The sequence below is a fragment of the Leptopilina boulardi genome, unplaced genomic scaffold (assembly GCF_019393585.1).
Source record: "Leptopilina boulardi isolate dan_hultmark-lab unplaced genomic scaffold, ZJU_Lbou_2.1 LbouV2_30, whole genome shotgun sequence".
In the NCBI taxonomy this organism is placed as follows: domain Eukaryota; kingdom Metazoa; phylum Arthropoda; class Insecta; order Hymenoptera; family Figitidae; genus Leptopilina; species Leptopilina boulardi.
In genome coordinates this window covers 1,461,930-1,484,749 of record NW_026137863.1, presented here as the reverse complement: position 1 = coordinate 1,484,749, position 22,820 = coordinate 1,461,930, and the positions used below count along the sequence as shown (strand labels likewise).

Sequence of the window (22,820 nt, the reverse complement as noted above, 5' to 3'; positions counted from 1 at the left end):
TATTTGTGTAGAGAATAAATTTTTACATGCTCTCATGACTTACACAAATATATATATATAAAGGCGTGTGTTTGTACTATCCAAAGCTATTCAGTACATGTTATGATATTTCCAAAGACACACTAACAAATATGTCAATTTTGCTCCTAAAAAAAAATATAAAAAGAGTTTAGAAAATAGTTTAATTTTTCTCATTATTTTTTTTTTTTGGCATTTTTTTTTTATTTTTCATTTTTTTTGAATTTTTTTTTTTTTTCATCATGACTGAACAATTATTATTTATAATTTATAAAAAAATTCAACAACATGTGCTTTTTATTGCAACAATTAATCAATTATTTTGTGATTTTAATAATATAAATTGTTTTCAATTTATTTTTGAAAATTTAAATTTACAAAAATTATGAGTGCTCAAATATTTGTCTCTTCACGGTAAACTATTTTTTAAATTTAATTTAATTTTATTAAATTATTATATTAGTGAAAAATTTTTATTTTTTTGCAATACAAATACAATAGTGAAATTATTTTCTTTCACTATATATAATAAAAGTGAAAATTAATTTTTCATTCAAATTACAAATGATTGTTTTAAGAAATTAAAATTTGAAAATTATTTCTTTCAAACAAAATTGATGTCATTTTTTTCAAAAGAAAAATTCAATTTAATAAACGAAAAATAAAAACAAATTATAACTAATCCATGGAATATTAATTTTTATAAGAAAATTAAAATTCGAAATAGAAAATTTAAAAAAATTAAGCAAAATAATCAAAATAAATTATAAAATGTAGAAAATAAAAATCAGATTAAAATAAGTAAAAAAGAAATTATAAAATAAAAATCAGCGGAAAATTTTGAAAGAAAAATAATTTGCATCAAAAAAGTGAAAAAAGAAAAAAATCGAAAAGACCTTCAAATGAATTTTTGGTCCTTATATATTATTCTATATATTTGGCATTGATAAAGAAGAATTAAAAAGGAAAATTTCGATTATCTATGCGAATCTCCACAAAATGACAATGAAGATTATTCAAGGCTGTGGTAGGTTTTGGTGGGTCAGGGTGGTATAAGCAGCAAATACGTGGGCAGAGTTTCATTCATAATTAACGTTTAAAGTGACCTACTCGAAGCTATACTGCAAAAGTTTTGTTTGTGTGGTGAATTACAAGTGATCGATGTTCGTTAAAGAATCTCTTCTTTTTCGGACAAATAATCCAACGAAGAAAAAAAAAAGGTTGACGAAAATTTTGTAAAAAAAAAAATTGTTTTTCAATTAAACAAATCAGTAAAACTGGCATCAAAGGGGTTCCACGTTTTTCGTTATGGACGGTGACCGAAATCGTCCCGAGGAAGATTCGCAGGTATTTTCAATTATTTTCTTTTCCTTTTTCTCCTTTTTTTTTTTTTGTAAAATATTTTCAAAAATCGATTTTTTTTCAATTTTCTTTATAATTTTCAATAAAAACCAAAATTTTAAAAGCAAAACTAATTTAAAAAATTATTATATTTTTCTAATCAGTTTATAATTTTAGACAAATATTTTCAATTAATAATAAAAGAAATATTTGAATAAAAAGAAAAAATTCACCTTTTCACAAAACAATAATTTTGTATTTTATGTCACATGCCTGGTAAAAGCTTTTAACTCCGATAAAACTAAATTACTTTCTCGATAATGTTTCGTTATTTTCTCCATTAAATTCATGAAATTTTATATAATTCCGACGTTACATTTCCTATAATTTAGAATAAATAAAATAATGCCAATATCTAAAAATTTTTTTTTACATTTTTCTTTTCAAAAAAAAGAAAATATTAATCAATATTTAATTTTACTTAATTATTATCATAAATGTAAAATTTAGTTTTTTTTTCTTTATTTTTGTTTGCATATAGATATTGACTTATTTTTTTTCAATTGCTCAACAAATAATAATAAAAAAAAAAAGGAAAAGAAAAATAAATGAAATTGCATTCTAGAATTCAGATCATAAAGAAAGTCCAACTGAAGAAGAAACAACAAGTCAAGAAAATAGTCGACCTAATTCACAATACAGTGATATTGAAAGAAATCAAGCATCATCAGAATCATCATCGAGAAATACTTCAGTTCAAGACAATAGACGATTTCCAATAATTTCCGTCGCATTATCAAATAGGCCGTCAACACCTTACGAAAGTGAAAATCCAATAATTCGCGATGTCACGAAAATTATTCCGTACGAACCCGAAAAAAATGGTATTCAAAAATATGGCATCAACATCAATTGTCCACCCGGAAACGGAAGTCCAAAACATCAATCGAGAATCTCTAGGGCCAGTGTCTTTCCAATCGGAGGAAATCTCTCTGCCCGAGAAGCCTTCGGTGAGTTGAACTGCAAAAAAAAAAATATATATTTAAATTAATTTTTTAATTCCTTTTATTATTATTAATAATAATTAGTTTAATTTTAATATTTTTTAAAATTAAATTAATTTTTTAAAATATTTTCTATATTTCAAATAGGTATTTTTAAATATTAAAATATTTTTTTATCAATTCTTTTTTTTAGACATCGAATTCGTTCCGATTATAGTAGTAAAAATTTTTGAATATCCTGATAAATGATTTTGATTATATTTCTTAAATAAATTTGAATAGAAGAAAATTTTTTTTTTGAATTCTGAATAAATTCGTTTTGAATATTTTTTCCAAAATAAATATTCATAATTTTACTTTGTAAAGCTTTTCAAAAATGTGTAATTCTTATTTTTAAATTTTAGTTTATTAAAATTATTTTGATTTAAAACAAAATTATTTATAAATAACAATTTTTAAATATCACTTTTATTTTCCAAAAATAAACAAAAAAAAAGAAGAAATTATTTAATAATAATAAGTAAAATGAATATAAAATTTAAAAAAAAATTATATATACAAAAAAAGAAAGAAAAAATGTAAAAGAAAAAATTTTGTGTAATTAATGTTATTTATACACAATGGCCTAATTTGGTTTATAAAAAATAAATGATAAAGGGGGAATTTAGTACATATAAAAGAGGTGAACTATAAAAAGATTGTTTTCTAATCCATAACTAATATAAATATAGACAATGTATGTCTATGACAAGAGCATAGATAGAATCGACATAACGCACGATCAATGACGGTATGTAGAAAAGTAGATGAATGTCAGCATGTCACGTTTCCCTCACATTAATAATAAATGTGCCTGGGATTTTTCTAAATAAGGAAACTTTTTTTTTTAACAAACCGATTAATAATAAAAAAAATATTTATATTAAGGTCACTTGAATATTAATTATTAACAATTAAAAATTTTCAAAAAAATTCAAAATCTAAATTTAAAATAAAAAAAAAATGTTAAATCATACAATATTAAATAGAAATTTAAAAAAGTTATATATATATATGAATCAGGAAAAATTATTCTGCACGAATAGTTTGACCTTTCTACTTAAAAGATATGAATTAAAAATGAAGTGATATTATAACCGTGCATTTATTATTAATTAAAATAGGAAAATTTGTGCTGAAAATAAAAAAAAATTGATTAATCGATTAAAATATGAAGGTTGATTATTTTATCGAAAAAATATATTTATGGAGAGGAGAAATTACTTATTATTATTATTATTTTTTTTTTAACGTAAAATTTATATAATAAGATAATATAGTCAAAATCATTTGTCGCAGGGCAAACATTATATTTATTTACAGCGATAGATTTTGTTGGCAGGACCTACACTTACACCAATTAAAAATCGTCTATCGCCAGAATCACAAACACCATTTCCGGATTCAATTGATAATGATTATTCCAAAGATATTAATAAAGGAAATTCTACAGGATCCGCCGAATCGACAAATGACTGTGAAACACTATTTTTTAGGTAGTAAAAAAAATTTTAATAAAAAAAAAAAAAGGGAAAATTAATTTTTTTTAATTTAGGGATGGTAGACGAAGAATTGATATGGTTTTGGTGTATCAAGAGGAAAGTGCAGGTGTTATGACTGAAATAGAGGCACGTAAAATAGAGCAAAGAAAAATTTTTGAACAAAATTTATTAAAGGAAGGCCTACAATGCGAATTGGAACCAAAAGAATCGTCATTCGATGGGAAAACATATTTTCTCAAATTACACATTCCATGGAAAATTAAAATTCAATATGCCGAATTGATGAATCTTAAATTACCCACTAAGAGATTAATTACTATTTCCGTAAAGGCTTGGGTAAGTTAAAAAAAAAAAAAAGAAAAATTTATTTATTATATGGATTTTTTTAACTTCAGCCTATTTAAATTCCTCGAATATCTCAAGTTATTTTTCCTTTATAAAAAATAAAATCAATTTTATTAAAGTGAATAATATGTATCATATTGATAGAGAAATTTACATTGATAGAATCGTTATTTTTTTTTTTACAATAAAGATTCTCTTAAAAATTTAAATTGTTCAGAGAGTTTTCTATATATATATATATATATAGCCTGGCATATATTATTCATGCAGAAATCGATTACAATAATAATAGAAAGTATCATTTATTATTATTCCACACTTCACGATGTCCATATATATTTCTCGTAAAAAGGACCTTTAAAAAGCATATCCGATGTATGAAATTATTATTTTACGATTGCAATTTTTTTTTACTACATTATTTATTTTTATCAATCAAAATTAGAATGAGCACTCAAAATTATTTGATTTTTCACAACAAAAAAATATTTTGATTTTTAAAACGCAATTTTGAAATTGAATTTTGAAATTCATCAAAACCAGTTAATTTACCTAAAAAAAAAATTTAATTACTTAATTATTTGATAAACTAGAACCAATTACAAAAGAAAATAATTTTTACAATTAAGTTAATTAGTTGATAAATAATTTTATTTTTATTTTCATTAAAGGGCGATGAAAATGAAATTTTGAAAAAAAGTCCTTGGGAAAAATGGCGAAAATGGATACAGTGGATTAGAAAAATTCACATGTGGGATACACATAAATATCCCGAAGAGCCTAGTTTTTATGCAAGCACAGATAGTGGGGATGAAGAAAGGTAAAAAAAGCAATTTTTTTTTTTAATACAAAATTTAGTGTTTAATATGGAAAATTAATTTTTTTCCAGATTTGTTGTAAAAGATAGAGACACAGCTTATACACCAGCTCAAAGATCATTAATAGTTATGCAAATTTTACATCGAACGAAATACAATGAAATTAATGAAAAAGCAGGAATAAGACGATTAATAGCCGATGGGACTTATCTTGATTGTTTTACACTTCACGAGGGTCCCTACAATAAACCATTGGCGAATGGAGAAATTTTAGATAGATATTTACTTTATCTTATATGGGCCAGGCCATCTCAATGGTGAGTTAAAAAAATTAATTTATTTTCCTTCTGTTAATAATTCGAAAATAAATTAATAAATAAAAATAATTAATGAATAATAATTATTATTATTATTATTATAATTATAATAATAATAATAAATATTATAATTATAATAATAATTATTATTATTATAATTATAAATTTATATAGGTACAAGAAGCAGCCTTTGTGGCTAATTAGAAGATATTTTGGAGAAAAAGTTGCACTTTATTTTGCTTGGCTTGGATTTTATACAAAGGCATTATATCCCCCTGCAGTGGTTGGTCTCTTGTGTTTTTTTTACGGTTTGGCAAGTATGAATAGTGACGATAATCAGCCAAGCAGAGAAATTTGTAATCCATATAAAGAAGGTAATATATTTTATAATTGGAGAATTATAAAAAAAAAATTCAATACAAAAAAAAATTTTTCACTATTTTATTTATTAAATAATAATTTATAGAAATTTTTTTTAATAAAAAAACAATTATACCTCAAAAAAAAATTGCAATATAAAAAGAAAATTTATCTATAGTTAAATTTTTTATTTATTTATTAATTAATTAATAATTTAAAATAGAATTTTTTTTTTAATAAAAAAAAATGTAAAAAATTTTCCAGGGAACATTACACTGTGTCCACTTTGTGATAAGGCGTGCTCTTATCAAAAATTGAAAGAATCCTGCCTTTTTTCTAGACTGACATATTTATTCGATAATCCTGCAACTGTCTTTTTTGCCATTTTTATGTCCTTTTGGGGTAAGAAAAAAAAATTAAATTGAATGAAATTTAAAAAAATTTGCTCCCTTCTTTCTTTTTCGAATAAATTATTTTTATGATTTTGAATAGCAACAACATTTTTGGAAATGTGGAAACGTCGTCAAGCAATTTTAGCTTGGGAATGGGATTTACAAAATGCCGACGGTGATGAGGAACCAAGACCTGAATTTGAGGCATCTGTTAAAACTTATAGAATAAATCCTGTCACGAGAGAACGAGAACCATATATGCCAGCATGGTCACGTGCCTGGAGATATGCTGTCACAACTTCAATGGTGTTTTTTATGGTGAATTAAATATTTTTCTTTAACTGACAAAATTTTCTCAATTATTATTTTTATTATTATTATAATTAATTATCATTATTCTAGAGGAAAAAAATCAATTATAATATTAAATAAAAAACGAAAAAATTTTGTAATTCGTTTTTCTTTCTATTATTAATTTAATTTCTCTATTTGTTGAATAGGTTTGTGTGGTTCTTGCCGCAGTTTTAGGAACAATAATCTATAGAATTTCATTGGTACCAATTTTTTATCGTGGCGGTAATTCACTTGTGAAAAAGCATACGAAAATTTTCACCGCCACAACGGCTGCATTATTAAATTTAATAGTCATTATGATATTGACGAGAATTTATCAAAGAATGGCAAGATGGATGACTAATTTAGAAAATCCACGAACACAAACTGAATATGAGGATAGTTTTACATTTAAAATTTTTATGTTTGAATTCGTCAATTTTTACTCATCACTCATCTACATTGCATTCTTCAAGGTTTAACAAAAAAATTTTTTTATCATTAATTTGGAAAAAAAAAATATTTTCATATTAATTTGTTAATATTTTTGAAATGTAAAAAATTCATTTTATAAAAATGAGGGAATAATTGTTTTTTTTTTGTAGGGAAGATTTTACGAATATCCTGGTGATTCAAATGCAAGAAGATCGGAATTTAATCGAATACAAAATGATGTTTGTGATCCGGCTGGTTGTTTATCGGAACTTTGTATTCAACTAGCAATTATTATGATTGGCAAACAATTATTTAATAATTTTCTCGAAATTCTATCGCCAAAAATGTGGAATTGGTGGCGTAAACGAAATCACATAGCGGCAACAAAAGATCATGATAGGCTCGATACAAGTTGGGAGCAAAATTATCAACTTCAAGATCCCGGAAGAATGGGACTTTTTGAAGAATATTTGGAAATGAGTAAGTTTCCTTTTCAAAATTAAAAAATTTTAAAATAATTAAAATATTAAAAAGGAAAAATATTTATAATTACAGTAATTCAATATGGATTTGTGACTCTCTTTGTCGCTGCTTTTCCATTGGCACCAATTTTTGCTCTTTTAAATAATATCGGTGAAATTCGATTGGATGCGTATAAAATGATAAAGGAAGCACGTCGACCCTTGGCAGAAAGAGTTGAAGATATTGGCGCTTGGTTTGGAATTTTAAAAGGTGTCACCTACACGGCCGTCGTCAGTAATGTGAGTTTTCTAAAAGAGAATTACAAATTAATAATAGAAATTAATTACAAAAATTAATTAATTAAAAAAATTCTATATAATTAATTTCAAAAATTAAATTTTTTTTTCCATTTAATAATAATATTTTATTATGATAAATAGAATAAAAAGTAATTAAATAATAATTACCATTTTTTTTTGACAGGCATTTGTAATTGCATACACTTCGGATTTTATACCAAGATCCGTGTACGCTTATGTTTATTCGTCTACAAAAGACTTACAGGGCTATATAGATAGTTCATTATCTGAATTTAATACCTCCGATTATATTGAGGGAATGGGTAGCGATGGAAGTGAACCAATTCCTTCGACTTGTCAATACAGAGGATATAGAAATGGACCAAATGATCCAGAACCATATGGATTAAGTCCTCAATATTGGCACGTTTTTGCAGCACGTCTCGCATTTGTTGTTGTCTTTGAACATGTTGTGAGTTTCGTTTCTATAATTCCAAAAAAAAATTCAAAAAACAAAAAAATTAGTAACAAAATTAAAGAAATATTTTAAAAAAAAAAATAATTTTTAGGTATTTGCATCAACGGGAATAATGAGTTATGTGATACCTGCTGTACCAAAGGCAATGTCAACTCAATTGCAGAGGGAGAAACTTTTGGCGCAGGAGGCAAGATTTGAGAAGGGAATAAAGGGCAAGGAAGATGAGGAGGATCTTGTTTCAGTTTTACGCGAAGCTGGAATCTCGAGACCAGGTGCAAGACGTGGAAGTTGGGCGAGACGTTTCAGTAAATTGAGCGATGGTCTCGATGCTCATGTTGACGTTGCCAAAAATCATGTTCCAAGTGAAAATTCCACTGTTTGGGAAGTTACCTAATTCAGTAATTTTTACACAAAAAATTATATAAATATACAAAAATATTTTTATAATATTAATTACATTTTTCATATGTAATTGAAAAAAAAGTGTATTAATAATTAATTAATACAAAAATAATTATTAATAATTGCAAGTCAATAGAAAATTTAATTAAACTAATTTTGAAACAAAATTTATTTTATAAATTAAATTTCCATTTTCCTAATTCATGGAACAGAATTTTTATATCAGACAATAAATTATCGTAGTAAATCGATAATGAATGTCAATTATTAAGGGGGGGAAAAAAATGGAACTATTGTACATATTGTATATTTTATTAAAAAAAAAAAAAAAAAATAGCGTCTCATGAAATTAATTCACGTGACGTTAAGAATGATTGAAAAATAAACACATATATTTATTTTTTAGAAATGAAAAATTGATTATACAATTTTTTTTTAGAATGTAATTTCTAGAATTTAAAAAGTATGAGAGGTATAATAATTATATTTTTTAAGCAATTATTGAGAGACTCTCTAATTAGCAATATTTAAAATCCACTAGAATATTAATAAAAATATGTTAATAAATTATTTTATAAATTACTTTTAAAAAAAAAAAATCAATATTGTAATTGTGATGATGTTAAACGTTCCGTTATTTTTTAAATTATTAATTATCAATATTTATTTTTTTTAGGCTCTAAAAGTAAATTTAATTTTGAAACAAAAATTCTTGTATGATATTTGGTGTATAATTGAAAATTTATTTTTTAAATAATTGTATACTTTATAAGTTAATGACTTATATAATAAAGCTGTCTAAAAAATATAAATTTTCTTTTTTTAAAGAAAAAACAACAAAATTTACTACACAATATATTCTTTATTTTTACACTTTGTAATATTTCACTTTTGTTTGCTTTTAACATTATTACAATACCTATCGACAAGAATATATTTATATAATATACATTTACATATTTATTTCTTTTTTTTGCGCTATCGATACTCGATTTGATACTGCACTTTCTTCCATCTATATTATTATTAAAATTTTTTTTTTTGTTTTTTTCTTTTAAATTCTAAACGTCTAATTACATTCACTTATCCACGTTCGAAGTGTATCACAGTTGTGTTCAGGGATAGATAAAAGGGACAAAGGAGAAAAAAAAATGGGACGATCGCGATTTGTCGACAGTAAAAATCTCTTCAAGAGTTTTTTTTCTTAATGCAAAAATAAACAGCTAAATTGGTTCTAATAAAAAATTTTCTTTTCGACAAGTAATTGTGATGAAATGTATTCTTTCATTTCGAGTTTTTCATTATAAATTCTAATAACACAGTATCGAGAAAAAGAAGTCATTCTCTCTTTCTCTCTCAAAAAAAAAAAATTAAATTAAAAAAAGCAAATGTATTTTTAAAAAAGCTGAGCATTTATAAAAATTGATTCTATTATAGTACACTTAAAAGTCAAATAGAAAAAAAAAACACCTGAGACTTAAAAAACAATGAAAGACTTCAGGAATTTACTAATTTCAAATTTTTCATTCAAAAATTTTATTTTCTTTCTCAAAACTAAATTTTACTTGAAAAGAAATTTTTATCTTTCTATAAATAAAAATCACTTTTCTTTTAAGAAGGAAAATAATTTTTTCTGAATAAAAAAGAAACAAGATTATGTGTGCTTCAAATATATAGTTATTAAAAAAATCAAAATTATTTAATTCATCTCTCTATATATAAAATAAGTTCGAGTCTATTTCGAAATATCTTTGCAAGAATTCTCAAACGAGAAGCACAATGACTCGTATTAAAACGAATCGAAAAAAAACTTCTCTCTACTTACTTCTCTATCGGTTATGTGCATTTATCTATTTTTATTGTAAAAAAAATATCTAAAAATATATATATATATATATATTGTTTATCTTACAACAGTCTGTACATTTCAAAAAAATAAACTTTCACTAAAAATAGTTTCTTGTGCCATGTTTTCAGAATGTGTGTATATTGGCGAATAGGAAATTTAATGAACATCATTTCATCACATTTTAACATCTATGTCAAAAAAAAAAAATTAATTTTTTTTTTTCCTTTTCTTTAAAAAACCAATTTTGCTGAAAATTAATTCGTTAGACAATAAAAAAAAGAAAGAAAGAAAATACTCTGAAGATTATTATACTATATAGAGCTAAGTCGAAGTTCATCGTGGTCCAAATTTTTTGTTTTGTGCGTCTTATTACTGGTCCTTTGCCAAAAAAAAATTTTTTTTTCTTTTTAAACATTACTATTTACAAACATCAAAGCCCTCATTTAGACGATCGCCACGACTTCGACAATTATTTTCATTAATCTACAAATCAATCCCGTGAAAATCTTTTTTAATTCTAAGGATAAGAAAAGGGTATTTTTTTTTTAAATGATGACTCTAACTAGGTCCGGGGGGAGCGCTGAAATTAAACATAGTTGTAGGAGGACGTCCCGGAAGAGGTTTCGGTGGTAATCTCGGAGTTACTGATCCTAAAAGAAAATAAACTCCTCAGTAATTTTTTATATTAGTTTTCGTCTAAAAAGAAAATAAGTCATATTTTCGAAAAAAAATCGTATAAATCCGAGGCCTGCCATTAAAATAATTGTTTTTAAAAAATAAAATTATTTGATATTGACTGTGAGGTGGAGATTTAATTATAATTTTCCACACATAATTGTAAATAATAAAATTCTCAGGCCTCGGATCGATTTAAAGGCACAAAAAAAGTCGTTTTAGTCGATTTATGTTCCAAAAAAAGTCGAAAAAGTCGATTTCTTTTTTTTTTAACAAAAAAAGTTTTACAGATTTTCAAATAAAAATTTTTTTTTTTTAAATAATAATAATTTTAGAAGAGTTATAAAGTTGAAATTTTTAGAAATAATTGAATTTCAAAAGATTTTGTTAATTTTCAGACAATAATTAAATTTTACAGAATTAAAAATAATTTATTAAATAATTTCAGATAACATTTTTTAAAAAAGTAATTGAATTTTCAATGATTTATAATTGAGATTTTTGAAATTAATTGAACTTCAAGTGATTTTTAATTAAAAATTGGTTTCAGATAATTGAATTTTCGAATAATATTATGAAAATAGTTAAAGATAATTGAATTTCATGAAAGAGTTATAATTGAAATTATTAAATTTCAAACAAATTTAAGATGGTAAATTTTAAAAGTTTTTAAATTGAATTTTTTGAAAATAATTGAATTTCAATTGAAATTTTGGATAATAATTTAATTTTAGTTGATTTTAGATTAAAAATATTGATAATAAATAATTTTGAGAATAATTGAATTTTAGTTGATTTTGAATTGAAAATTTTGAAAATAATTGAATTTTATTTGATTTTGAATGGAAATTTTGGAAAAATTTTTGAATTTTAAAACATTTTGAATTGAAAATTTCGTAAATAATTGATTTTGAATTGAAATTTTGGAAAATAATTGAATTTTAATAGATTTCTAATTGAAATTTTTGAAAATAATTGAAATTTTGGATAGTAATTTAATTTTAGTTGTTTTTAGATTAAAAATATTGATAATAAATAATTTTGAGAATAATTGAATTTTAGTTGATTTTAGATTGAAAATTTTGAAAATAATTGAATTTTATTTAATTTTGAATGGAAATTTTGGAAAATTTTTTGAATTTTAAAAGATTTTGAATTGAAAATTTCGTAAATAATTGATTTTGAATTGAAATTTTGGAAAATAATTGGAATTTTAAAAGATTTTTAATTGAAAATTTTGTAAATAATTGAATTTCAATTGAAATTTTGGAAAATAATTTAATTTCAAAAGATTTTGTTAATTTTCAGACAATAATTATTATAATAAGAGAAATTTCTAATAATTTCTGTTGATGAAGAATTTATTAGAATTTTTTGGTAATTTTATTTTGTTAATTTTTTTTAAATTATATACAATGATTAAATTTAATAAAAATTTTAATTGAAAAATAGTTTAAAATAATTGAATTTGTGATAAATTCGATTAAAATTATTAAAAATAATTAATTTAGTGAAGAGTTTTAGTTAAAAATTTGTTGTTAAATAATTGAAAATAAAGAAGATCTGAAGAAGATCTGCATTTTATACTAAAAAAATTGTAATTTATTCAAAAAAAAATTTTTTAAATGTAAAAAAAAGTCGAAAAAGTCGCATTTTATTAAAATAAGTCGAAAAAAGTCGTATTTTTGGAAAAAAGTCGGAAATAGTCGAAATAGTCGTATAATCCGAGGCCTAAATTCTGATTAATATGGTAAAATGAATTTTTTTTTTTCACTTACCATTGGGTTGATTGGGAGGAAGTTTTGTAGGACTGGGTCCATTGACAGACATATATCTCCTTGCGTGAGTGGCAGCCGATGTGGAGCTTTCTAAATTTGAATTTCGCCTCATTAATAATGCCGAGCTACTTGAATTTAATGTAGCTGGTAATCGTGGTGGCAATGTAGCTGGTGGCAAATCTCTACGAGGCGGTAATGGAGGTGGAGATGTGCCATCGCGAGGCGGCAATAATGGAGCATTTGGCGCTTGTCTCGCCTTGAAATAATTTAAAAAAAAAAAAATTAGTTTTTATATTAGAAATTTGTTAAAATATGTTTTTATTTACCTGATGTGGTGACTCACTAATGGAACTTTCTCTTCTTCGATGAGATCGTGGCGGTAGCGGTGGTGGCGGTTGGCTAAGATTCACATGACTCGGAGATGGTGGAGGTGGCATTGGTGCACCAGGACTGCCGCCCGATGTTGTGAAACCCGACAACGAACTCATTGCACCAATTGAACTCTGTGTAAAACCAAAATGCGTACTTTGCGATGGATAATGAGGTGGTGGCATATGTCCAGGTGATCCAAATTGTGGACTACTTCCTGGTGAACTAATCGAGAGACCCGACATACTTAGAGGACCCGGTGAACCCGGTGGTTGACCTAAATTTGAAAATTTTGACAAAATTATTTCTAAATACCCTCATTTTATTTTTTTCATAAAAATTTTTATTACCTCCTAACATAACAGGTGCAAAAACGCAATGATCACCAGTGTGAGGCATCTGTGAATTATGAGGAGGAGTTTCCGGAAGTTCCAAAGGTGGTGCACTTTCTGCCGGTGGATCATGTAATCTTACACTAGAAGCCATGGCTTGTAATGGCGCTGGTAATTTACCGCTAAGACTTCTCGCCTTAATACCAGGTGATTTTAAATTTAAATTTGGCCATTTGCGATCCTGCAAAAAAAAAGAAAAATTACATTAAAAATAGAAAATTATAATTTTTCTCTAATTACTTACAACTTTTGGCAATTGTTTACAACCCCTTGGTTCAATTTCCATACTTTTTTCATACAAATAATTACTAATATCCGCGTCCTTCATATTTGGATCAAACGGAGAAAGATTTTCAATAAAATGCCTTATTCTCGGCTCTACCGAAAGACAATAAGGCTGATTTTGGTACTGCTGAATTTCGCCAGTAATTTCAGCGACTTTTCGTCGTTTACTAAAATTTATAAGCTCCGGACTTCCTGGCAAGTAATCCGGATTTCCTTCTTCGATGTGCAATATATTGGTCAGGTACATGCCTAAAAAAAAATTACAAATTAATTTTTTTAAAAAATCTTAATTTTCTAATAAAAAAAAAAAAAAAACAACTTACCGAAGAACGGTACACATGGTGGATTAATAGAGCGTAATTTTTCCTGATATTTACGAAAATGATCATTATTTAATTCACGAGCCTCATCGAGTGCAGTTTTCAATTGTTTTGGAACTTGTTGAAAAGTAAAATTTAATCTATAAACGGAAGCAGATCCCATGGCACTGACAATGGCAAGTACACCATTGAAATTATTGAGATCCTGTAGCACCATCATTATTTCAATTGCTCGCGAAACAATAGATACTCTTTCTTCCAAATTTACAGCTTCAACTATTGTCTTTTCTAGCCATCTTGTAAACTAAAATTTCAATTTACAAACTTTTTTTTAAAAAAAAATAATAATTAACAATAAAAAGGAATTATTTAATTTAAAAAATTAAATTAAATTTATTCAAATCAAAACTCACGTTTGTCGTGTGTTTAATCATTTTTAAAAGATTTGGCGATGTCTTTTCTTTATCTCTTTTAGTCCACACTGATCCAACTAATTCAGAAGGCTTCACCGTTCTATACAATTCGAACTCTAATAATGTCAATTGTCTTGCTAATTCAATAGGATGCAACTATAATTAGAAACAATCAATTAATAATAATAAATTGAATTTAAAAAAAAAAAATTATTTACCGTTAGAATGCCCCATTCTTCTTCAGGAACTTTTAAATGCCATTCAATTGGAGGTGGTGAACGCTCAAAACTAAATGTAATCGGTCTTTGTTCCGAGGGCTCACATTTTCTCAATACAATCTTCATCACTGAATCTACCCATTTTCTCATCGATTTTCCACTAACAGTTTCCAAAAATATTTTTAATTTCTCTAACAACGATGGATCACGTTGAAAATCGTAAAAATGATGATCCACCTAATTTTCAAAAATTAAATTATCTCTTATTGTCTGGAAAGTTTAGAATTTTTTTTTCTTCCAAAATTCAAGGTTTTTAAATTAAATTTGTTCATGAATCGCGCTCGACATTTCTAAATAAACAAAAAAATTTCATTACTCACCCAATGTCGCAAAACATTTAAAACTCGAAATTGCACAGGTTGACAGAATTCTTTTCTGTACCTCTTCCAGTCTTCTCTTGCTATTGTTTTACAACCCGTTGGCTTCTCTTCTTCCTCGTACACCAACGATGGATCAGGTATATCAAATCGTTTTATTAACAACGTTAACAATTCTTGTGGAGAGCAAAAACTCCTAAAAAAAAAATAAAAATTATATTTGAATATTCAAAAATTAATTAAATTAATGATTATTATACCTATAAGTTGTAAGGAATGTTCTGACAAAAGCTGGATCGGCATAAATATGATAAGTCAATCTCTCAACAAGTTTAACAAGCGTTGCGCCCTTAATAAGTGGCACACCACCATTTTCCCTTGCTTCTAAAACAATATTTTCCGGACAATCTTGTTCGGCAAATTCATATAAATGCGGCGAGGGTAATTTAAGTGGATGCTTTCTCTCCTCGTCTAAGAGAATGCTGTCCAATGTTCGCTCCAACATACTTTTTGTATTGAGCATCACAAGATCTGCCATCCAACTGTTTTTATCCTCAACCGATTTGGCAACGAGAATTACATTTGGATGGTCCCTTGGTTTTATTTCAAAGGCATTTTTCAATTCTGCATAAGAGAAAAAGCACATTTTTTTTTTTTAAGTTCAATTCAAAAGAAAATTATATTCTATATTTGTAATTAAAAATTCACCTTCAGTATCTTCTCGATCGATAATATCCACCTTTCGAATGAAGAAGCGTTCTTTTAAACGCAATTCTCCCTGATGAGCAGGATGACTACTTCCTACATTAACTCCCGAGACACTGACACTGACTCTTTTGCTTCCACTTGGTTTACAGAGGACAAGTAAACCATCGAATAAAAGGGCACGTCTTTCCGTTAATCTTCGACCATTATTTCCTACTTTTCCCAACATGTCCTCTATTTAATAAAAAATAAATAAAAACATTCCCTTTAATTAAAAATTCTCGAAATATAATTTAAATTTTTATAATTCAAATAGCTAATTAAAAATCAATTTTCAATAAATAAAAAAAAAATTTAGCTTTTTGCGATAAAAATGATTAAATTACCTCTGATAAATTCATTGCAACACTGGCCAACGTCTCTTTGGTCCCATCCATCGACAGTTTTCTGAAGTTCACTCGTTTTTTCAAGTGCAGCTTGTCTACGTGCTCGACTTTGCATTCGTAAACCGCTATCTTTAATTGGAAGACTCGCAACAGTTTTGGTTAATTCCGTTTTCAATGGACTGAGAACACCCTGAACTTGTTCCAGAGTCTCTCCATCTTCGGAATTTGGCGTACGTTCAAGTAATACCTGTAAAAAAAAAGAAAATTCACTAATTTAATAATTAATTAAAAATTAATTAAGTACATAATTAAGAAAATATTTTTTCAAGAAAATTATTCAAAAAAAAAAAAAATTCTCTCTTTCCTACCTTTATGTAATCGAAATATAAAAAGCAGTGCCATACTGGTTGCATTAAAAGTTTTGGCAAATAGTACTTGACAGCTTCTTTAAAACCGTGTCCAGCGGTTCGTAGACCATCTTTTGCCTCTGGCCTCGATAATAATCTCGTTAAAATTTCTCGACTAGCTGAACTATTCATTTCCCTAGCGTATCTGTAATTTAAATATTTTTTGTTACACTTGAATTTTAATAAATTTTTTTTTTCAAAATTAATAAAAATCATTATTACGTCTTATAAACTTCAAATTCTGCCGCTTCTGCTAATTCCTCAAAGCATGAACCTACAGTTGGGGTCTGTTTTTCTTCCGTGATCTCCATAATATCCTCCAAGCTTCCAAGTAACGTTACAGTCATTTCATAAATATCCATAATATTGCTAAATAGTATTTCGATTTCACTTCTGTCACGTGTGAATCTTACTATTTCTTCTCGAAACACCTTATAAGTGGAAAAGATTTTGATTTTTTAAATTCAAAAATATTTTTTACAAAAAAGTTACTCAATAGAATAAAATAAGAAATTATGGGAAAATATTAATTTTTGAAATAAATACCTTAATGATCATATGAAGATCACGTAGATAATGACGTTCGTCATGTATTAAATCTCTAACGGACTCTTCGTACGTCTGAGACACGACGGCCCCAGCCCCTAAACTGCTTTGAGGACCTTCCGTGTAATCATCTTGGTAAAACATGTCCATTAGTACCTATCAATAAAAAAGAAAAAATACATTAATTTTCTTTTTTAAAATTATCACTATCTTAAATATTAATAATAATAATAAAAAAAAAACACTTTCAAAATAGCAAGCAAATTACTCTCTAGAATCTACACTTTCTCTTTATAAACTACAAAAACAAAAGAATAAAAATAGACACCAAAAAACAATTAATTAAAAAAGATTTTTGCGAATATTTAACAAAATTAAGTGTTAAAATTTAATACTAAATTACTCATAGAAAAAAAAAGAAGAATAAAATGAAAATAAATATTAAATATTTGTAATGACATTTAATTTACAAAAAAAAATTTAATTAATTCAAATTGAAATTTAATTTTCGCGAAACTAAAACAAATGTAAATTTTTTCAAATAGAATTTTAAAAACTTTAAAAGTTTTACAAAAACATAATTTAATCGTGTAAATTATAAATAATATTATTAATAATTAAAAAATTATAAATACCTAAATAACTAAAAATAAATTAACGAACATTTCGAAATAAAAGTATTCGATCTTAGAAGAAAATAATAAAACAACTTTTTTGTAAAATAAAAACTTTTTTTTCTCTAAATAAAAATTTGTAAAAACAATTTGTGAAGAGAGAAAAAAAAACTGGCAGAAGTCAGTGATGCTATAAGATATACCTAAGGTGCATTTTTCTGAAAAGCAAAGAATTGTACTTTTTTTTTTTATTATATTTCATTGCGTGCGTGAATATCGACGCCTAATTCATGCCTCTCTAAAAGTATATTATTATTGGAGAAAATTATTATTTATAAATTATAAAATTAGATATAAGAAATAAATTGATAAAGAAAAATTATGGAAGAAATAATAAACATTCGGTAGAGAATTTTAAAATTAGTTTCTCCAATTTTCAAAGAAAAAAAAAAAGAAACTGAAAACGATTAAAAATAAATTAATAACGTTTCCCAATGAATTTTCTTTAGCGATAAAAAAATTTAAATTATAATTAATTATAAAAAAAAATCGAAATGATTTTACAACTAAAGAATTTGATTAAAAATAATTTTTTTGGGGAAACGAATTATTTAAGAGAAACTTGGGGAATTTGAGAGTTTTTCCTCAAGAAGGAAAATGAAAAGAAAAATACAACCGATATAACAGGGAAAAAAAAGCGAAAACAGGAAAAAAAAACGTCTTGTGTGACTCTTGCAAAAGAAACGTATATAATGAATTTTTTTTTTTTTTTGTGAGGTTTTATTAATCTTTTTCTGGGTCTTCGCATGTACGTACCACCTAGAACGGCATGAGCGAAGAACGAACATGGTTGGTGTTGTTAAATGTTTAGTGGAAAGCATGTAACCAAGCAGAGAACATATGCAGCCACAATTAGCCTGTGACTAGTCTAGCGTAGCTAATCGGCATATTCTGAAATTTACCAATGCACCCGTTGCTAGCAATAGAAGTTTATTCCAAATAAACCAGAGATAAAAAAAAATTGATTTTTTTTTTGTTATTAGCCTAGGGAAATTTTTCTACTCATCTATTTAAAAGGAAAATTATTTTTCGTATGATTTTCTACTCTTGTCTATAACGAACTAAAATTTCTATCTTTCTATTTTTGAATTTTTTTTTCAATCCTTTATATTTACTTAATCTAGAATTATTTTTGTTTCTATTTCTATTTAGTAAATAATTTTTTAAAGCACCTTTACGAAATTCAACGGATTCCTGAAACACCATTTTTCTAATCTGCGATGAGAATTAAAGAAATTAGCTACTAGTACTAGCAAGGTACTTTTTCTTTTATTTATTTATTTTTTTTCGGGACTAAGCAAGGACTGTTTTTCTGGACCAATATTCTAAATAAGATGCTTTTCGAAACTACACTATCATATCTTACAAGTTTTGCAATTAAGTTTAATTCGAAATTTGCTTTTTTTCAATTAAAAAAAAAATTGTTTTCTATTTTATATTTAAATTATCAAATTCATTATTATTGAATATAAAAATAAATAATGAAAAAAAAAACAATGGACGCATTTTTCGAATTATCCTTGAAGCAAGACTGCACATAACGAAGGATACTGTGTAAATCGATTGATATGTGCTTAACAAAGACACGATTCAAGCTGAAAATTTCGGAAAAATCATTTACCATATCTGCATACATCGCAACTCTTATGTCCTCGCAGGAAATCTCAACGTGGCGAATATTCTTGACATAATTACCAGCCAACTGAAAAGAACAGTTTTTTTAAATTTCCATTTTGTAAAAATAAATTGACTATATTATTTATAATTATAATCTCGATAGAAAAATTTCATCTTGAATTAGTTAATTTAAAAAAATAGTTATAAAATTATTTTTTTATATTAAATTATATATTACCTTTAAAATATCAGCAGAAATATATTCAAGTACCCCGACGACAAAAAGACTGACTTGAGAATCAATTTTGTGCTGTAATACTTCCTGTAAAAAAAGAAAAAAATATTAATAAAAATTAGAGTTGAATTCTTTAAATTAAAAAATTTTTGATCGAATTAATAAAATTCACAGGTTTTCATTAGGACATTTACACTATCAGAAGAAAAATGAAAATAAATTCTCATTTTTTTTTAAATTTGCAAAAATTTAATTGAAACGATATAAATAATTAAAATTAATATTTTCAAAAAAAAATTGAATAATAATTAAATTTCATAAAACAGTTTGAATTTCAATGTAAAAAATAAATAAATAAATAAATAAATTTACAAAAACATTTAAAAAAAAAAGTTGGCTTACTTTTTGCAAAAGTTGATGAATTTTATCCACAGGAAGAACTAGTGGCGATTTTTTCTTTCCTTTTTCAAGAGCATCTCTTGCATCTCGTAGTGCCCACCTGTCAATTGGAGTAGGAAATGTACGTCTTACTCTTTCCTCTACGTCTTGAGGTGTATGAGGAGGTGGATGTCCACAGAGCATGCCCAACATTCTCAAAATCAGACTCTCAACATAATCTAAAGCGTCCTGACGAGCTTCTAGACTGGGATGAACTTGCTCCAATACCTAATGATAAAAAAGTTAATTATTAAAAAATAAAATCCCGTTAAGAAATAAAAAAAAAACAACATCACAAAAAGTCGGCTTTATCTCAAATCATTCCAAAAAATAATTATTTATAATTTTACCAATTTCATTTGTGGTTATAAATCTAAATATTCGTAATAAAAAACAGATTTTCAAGAACTGGTCATAAAAAATTCACGAAACAATTATTTCGAAAAGGTTATGTTCCCTCTTTTACTATATATGCAAGAAGTGTCAAAATATACATAATCTTTGACAGGAAAATAAATTTCCAATACAGTTTTTCATTAGTGAAGAAAATTACAAAAAATGTAAATCACAAACTATAACAAGTTATTAAAGGAAAACCCCATTTATTGGTTCTAAGAGGCAACAATAAAAAAAAAAATCAATAATTGGTTTTGGCTACCTTGTCCCCCTTTAGACTCAACTTTGACATATCCCAATAAAACTCAATACTTGTCAAACTGAATTTTCTAATAACACATACACACAAGTAGAATATATATATATGTATATAAAATCCCAAGTGAAGGTCCATGCAGCATAGGGAGGATGAATATTGGTATGAGTGTTAGTTGTTTTTACACACCTTGCGCAGGGAGTTGACAAACACTCCCTTCCACTTGGCAGCGTTTTCTTCTTTCTCAAAATCATAGCCAGACGGCTCGCCGACCACGGACGCCGGCGACGAGAACATTTCACCAAATACAAAAGAAAAGAAAATAAAGAAAAAAGAAAAATCATAGACACGGATATAGACACAAACACTAAGCAAATAATGATGATTTGCACTGGGGAATATTTGATGATGACACACACACACAAACACACCACATGCACAACGACAAGTGTTCTTTTTTTTATTTCTCTATGTTATTAATGAGGCTCCATTGAGTCCTCGTGAAAACATCACGATTAAATTGTGCACACACAAAAACAAATTTACGTATGTCCATTTGATTCCGTCGTTTTTTTTTTTTGTATTAAAGCGTAGACATAGTACACAACATTGGAATGCGACAGTTAAACGTCGTGAAAAAATTTGTGTTTTTTTTCATGATCCGGGAACAATTGCCCAACGCCTCGGATATATTCCTGAGTCGAGGGCATCCGATCTCAGGATCACACACATTTTACACGCCCTTTTTATCGAATTTTTCATTTATCAAGAACTCCGCGGACATCACTACCACCGCCATTTTGCAATTTTATGCACGACATCTGGTGGCTGATTTTTGCACTATCAGTAAAGAACTTCAGGTACGTGATATGTGTTTCAGAAACCCGGTATTTTTATTTTTATAAATAATTATTATTTTACTTATTCTTTTTCTTGTAAAAAAGATTTTTTTATAATTGATAAATTTACAAACAACTGACGATATATTAAAAATATTTTAATAATGATTAATTAGTAAAAAATAACATGTGTAGATGAGTCAGGGATGTAACAAGAAACAAAGAACCCATTTATTAGAAATATTTAAAGAAAATTACACAAGTACACGACAAAAAGTACTTCTACAGGGGCTCTTTTTTTTTAAACAATTTATAAAATAAATAATATAAACAAATACTACTATTATATTGTTTATATTATAATTCATAATATAAAAATATATTTTGCTAAAAACTGATGATAGGAATAAAATTAAAAATCAATTTTAGAGGATTCTATTTTTTTTTTTATTGCATCCGAATTTGCACACACATTCGTGATCATATTTAAAATAAATACTTTTACATATAATTTTACATGATAATACGATAGATGAAGACAATAAATAAATGCATGAATAAATAAATAATTAAATTAGATTACATTGAACAGTTAAAATGAACATTTCTCACACGAAAAATTTTTTAAGGAACACATTTCACATTTTAATAATCATGACGCATTTCAAGTTCCCTTTCATTTGATTTATCTTAACAATTATTCAATACTTAATTGGTTTTTTTTTTTGTTACCTAATTTCAGTTGTACAATTTAAAATATTTTCTTAAATTTACAAAATTATACCCTAAAAAAAATATTAATGACAATTATCTTCTCCTAGTTCTGAAAAAATTATTTGTTTTGAAATAATAAATTTCAAACAAAATAAAATTTTCTGGTTTAAACTACAAAATAACGAAAAAAGATAACATTGAATTGTTAAATTAAATACTGAATTATTTTTTTTAAAAACTTTAATAATTAATTAAAATTGTAATTAAATTAATGCAGTAATCATTTTCAAAAGAATTGAATAGAATAAATAAATGTAAAGAAATTAATGAAGTTAGGATTAATTAATAAATTAATGTCATTAAATAAATGATTACGTAATTAATAA

At 25.8% G+C, this 22,820-nt stretch overlaps 2 protein-coding genes across 3 annotated transcripts; one reads left to right on the top strand and one right to left on the bottom strand.

The window, feature by feature from the left end:
• The first annotated feature begins 834 nt into the window (after positions 1-834).
• LOC127282494 (anoctamin-4) lies at positions 835-8,865 on the top strand. The gene is made up of 14 exons (XM_051306763.1): positions 835-1,365; positions 1,985-2,369; positions 3,745-3,898; positions 3,958-4,240; positions 4,921-5,069; positions 5,139-5,384; positions 5,559-5,758; positions 6,009-6,146; positions 6,237-6,454; positions 6,637-6,945; positions 7,075-7,384; positions 7,460-7,665; positions 7,850-8,137; positions 8,235-8,865. The coding sequence occupies exons 1-14, from the start codon at positions 1,327-1,329 to the stop codon at positions 8,535-8,537; spliced, it is 3,228 nt and encodes a 1,075-aa protein (XP_051162720.1). The 5' UTR covers positions 835-1,326; the 3' UTR covers positions 8,538-8,865.
• A 522-nt stretch (positions 8,866-9,387) lies between these two features.
• LOC127282493 (protein son of sevenless) lies at positions 9,388-21,699 on the bottom strand. Of its 2 annotated transcripts, XM_051306761.1 has the most exons (19): positions 21,071-21,699; positions 20,194-20,457; positions 19,795-19,878; positions 19,561-19,641; positions 17,266-17,421; positions 16,942-17,150; positions 16,681-16,864; positions 16,313-16,559; positions 15,930-16,160; positions 15,482-15,845; positions 15,225-15,417; positions 14,845-15,081; positions 14,627-14,782; positions 14,217-14,517; positions 13,853-14,142; positions 13,567-13,789; positions 13,174-13,493; positions 12,848-13,103; positions 9,388-11,044 (listed from the first exon to the last, which is right to left on the bottom strand). In XM_051306761.1, exons 1-19 carry the CDS (start codon positions 21,176-21,178, stop codon positions 10,953-10,955), a joined length of 3,996 nt encoding a protein of 1,331 aa, XP_051162718.1. In that variant the 5' UTR covers positions 21,179-21,699; the 3' UTR covers positions 9,388-10,952. The 2 variants fall into 2 exon arrangements, with proteins under 2 accessions (XP_051162718.1, XP_051162719.1); XM_051306762.1 differs by lacking the exons at positions 19,561-19,641; positions 19,795-19,878; positions 20,194-20,457; positions 21,071-21,699 and adding an exon at positions 18,696-18,826.
• Positions 21,700-22,820: the final 1,121 nt, after the last annotated feature.

Bases quoted from the DNA above. Each gene is read 5' to 3' on its own strand.
- LOC127282493 (XM_051306761.1), bottom strand. From the start codon at position 21,178: ATGTTCTCGTCGCCGGCGTCCGTGGTCGGCGAGCCGTCTGGCTATGAT. The intron at 19,879-20,193 runs GTAAGCCAACTT...CTTTTTTTACAG, and splicing joins TTCATCAACTTTTGCAAAAA to GAAGTATTACAGCACAAAAT. The intron at 16,161-16,312 runs GTAATTTAATCA...TTTATTAAATAG, and splicing joins TTGCAATGAATTTATCAGAG to AGGACATGTTGGGAAAAGTA.
- LOC127282494 (XM_051306763.1), top strand. From the start codon at position 1,327: ATGGACGGTGACCGAAATCGTCCCGAGGAAGATTCGCAG. The intron at 5,070-5,138 runs GTAAAAAAAGCA...ATTTTTTTCCAG, and splicing joins GATAGTGGGGATGAAGAAAG to ATTTGTTGTAAAAGATAGAG. The intron at 5,385-5,558 runs GTGAGTTAAAAA...AAATTTATATAG, and splicing joins TGGGCCAGGCCATCTCAATG to GTACAAGAAGCAGCCTTTGT.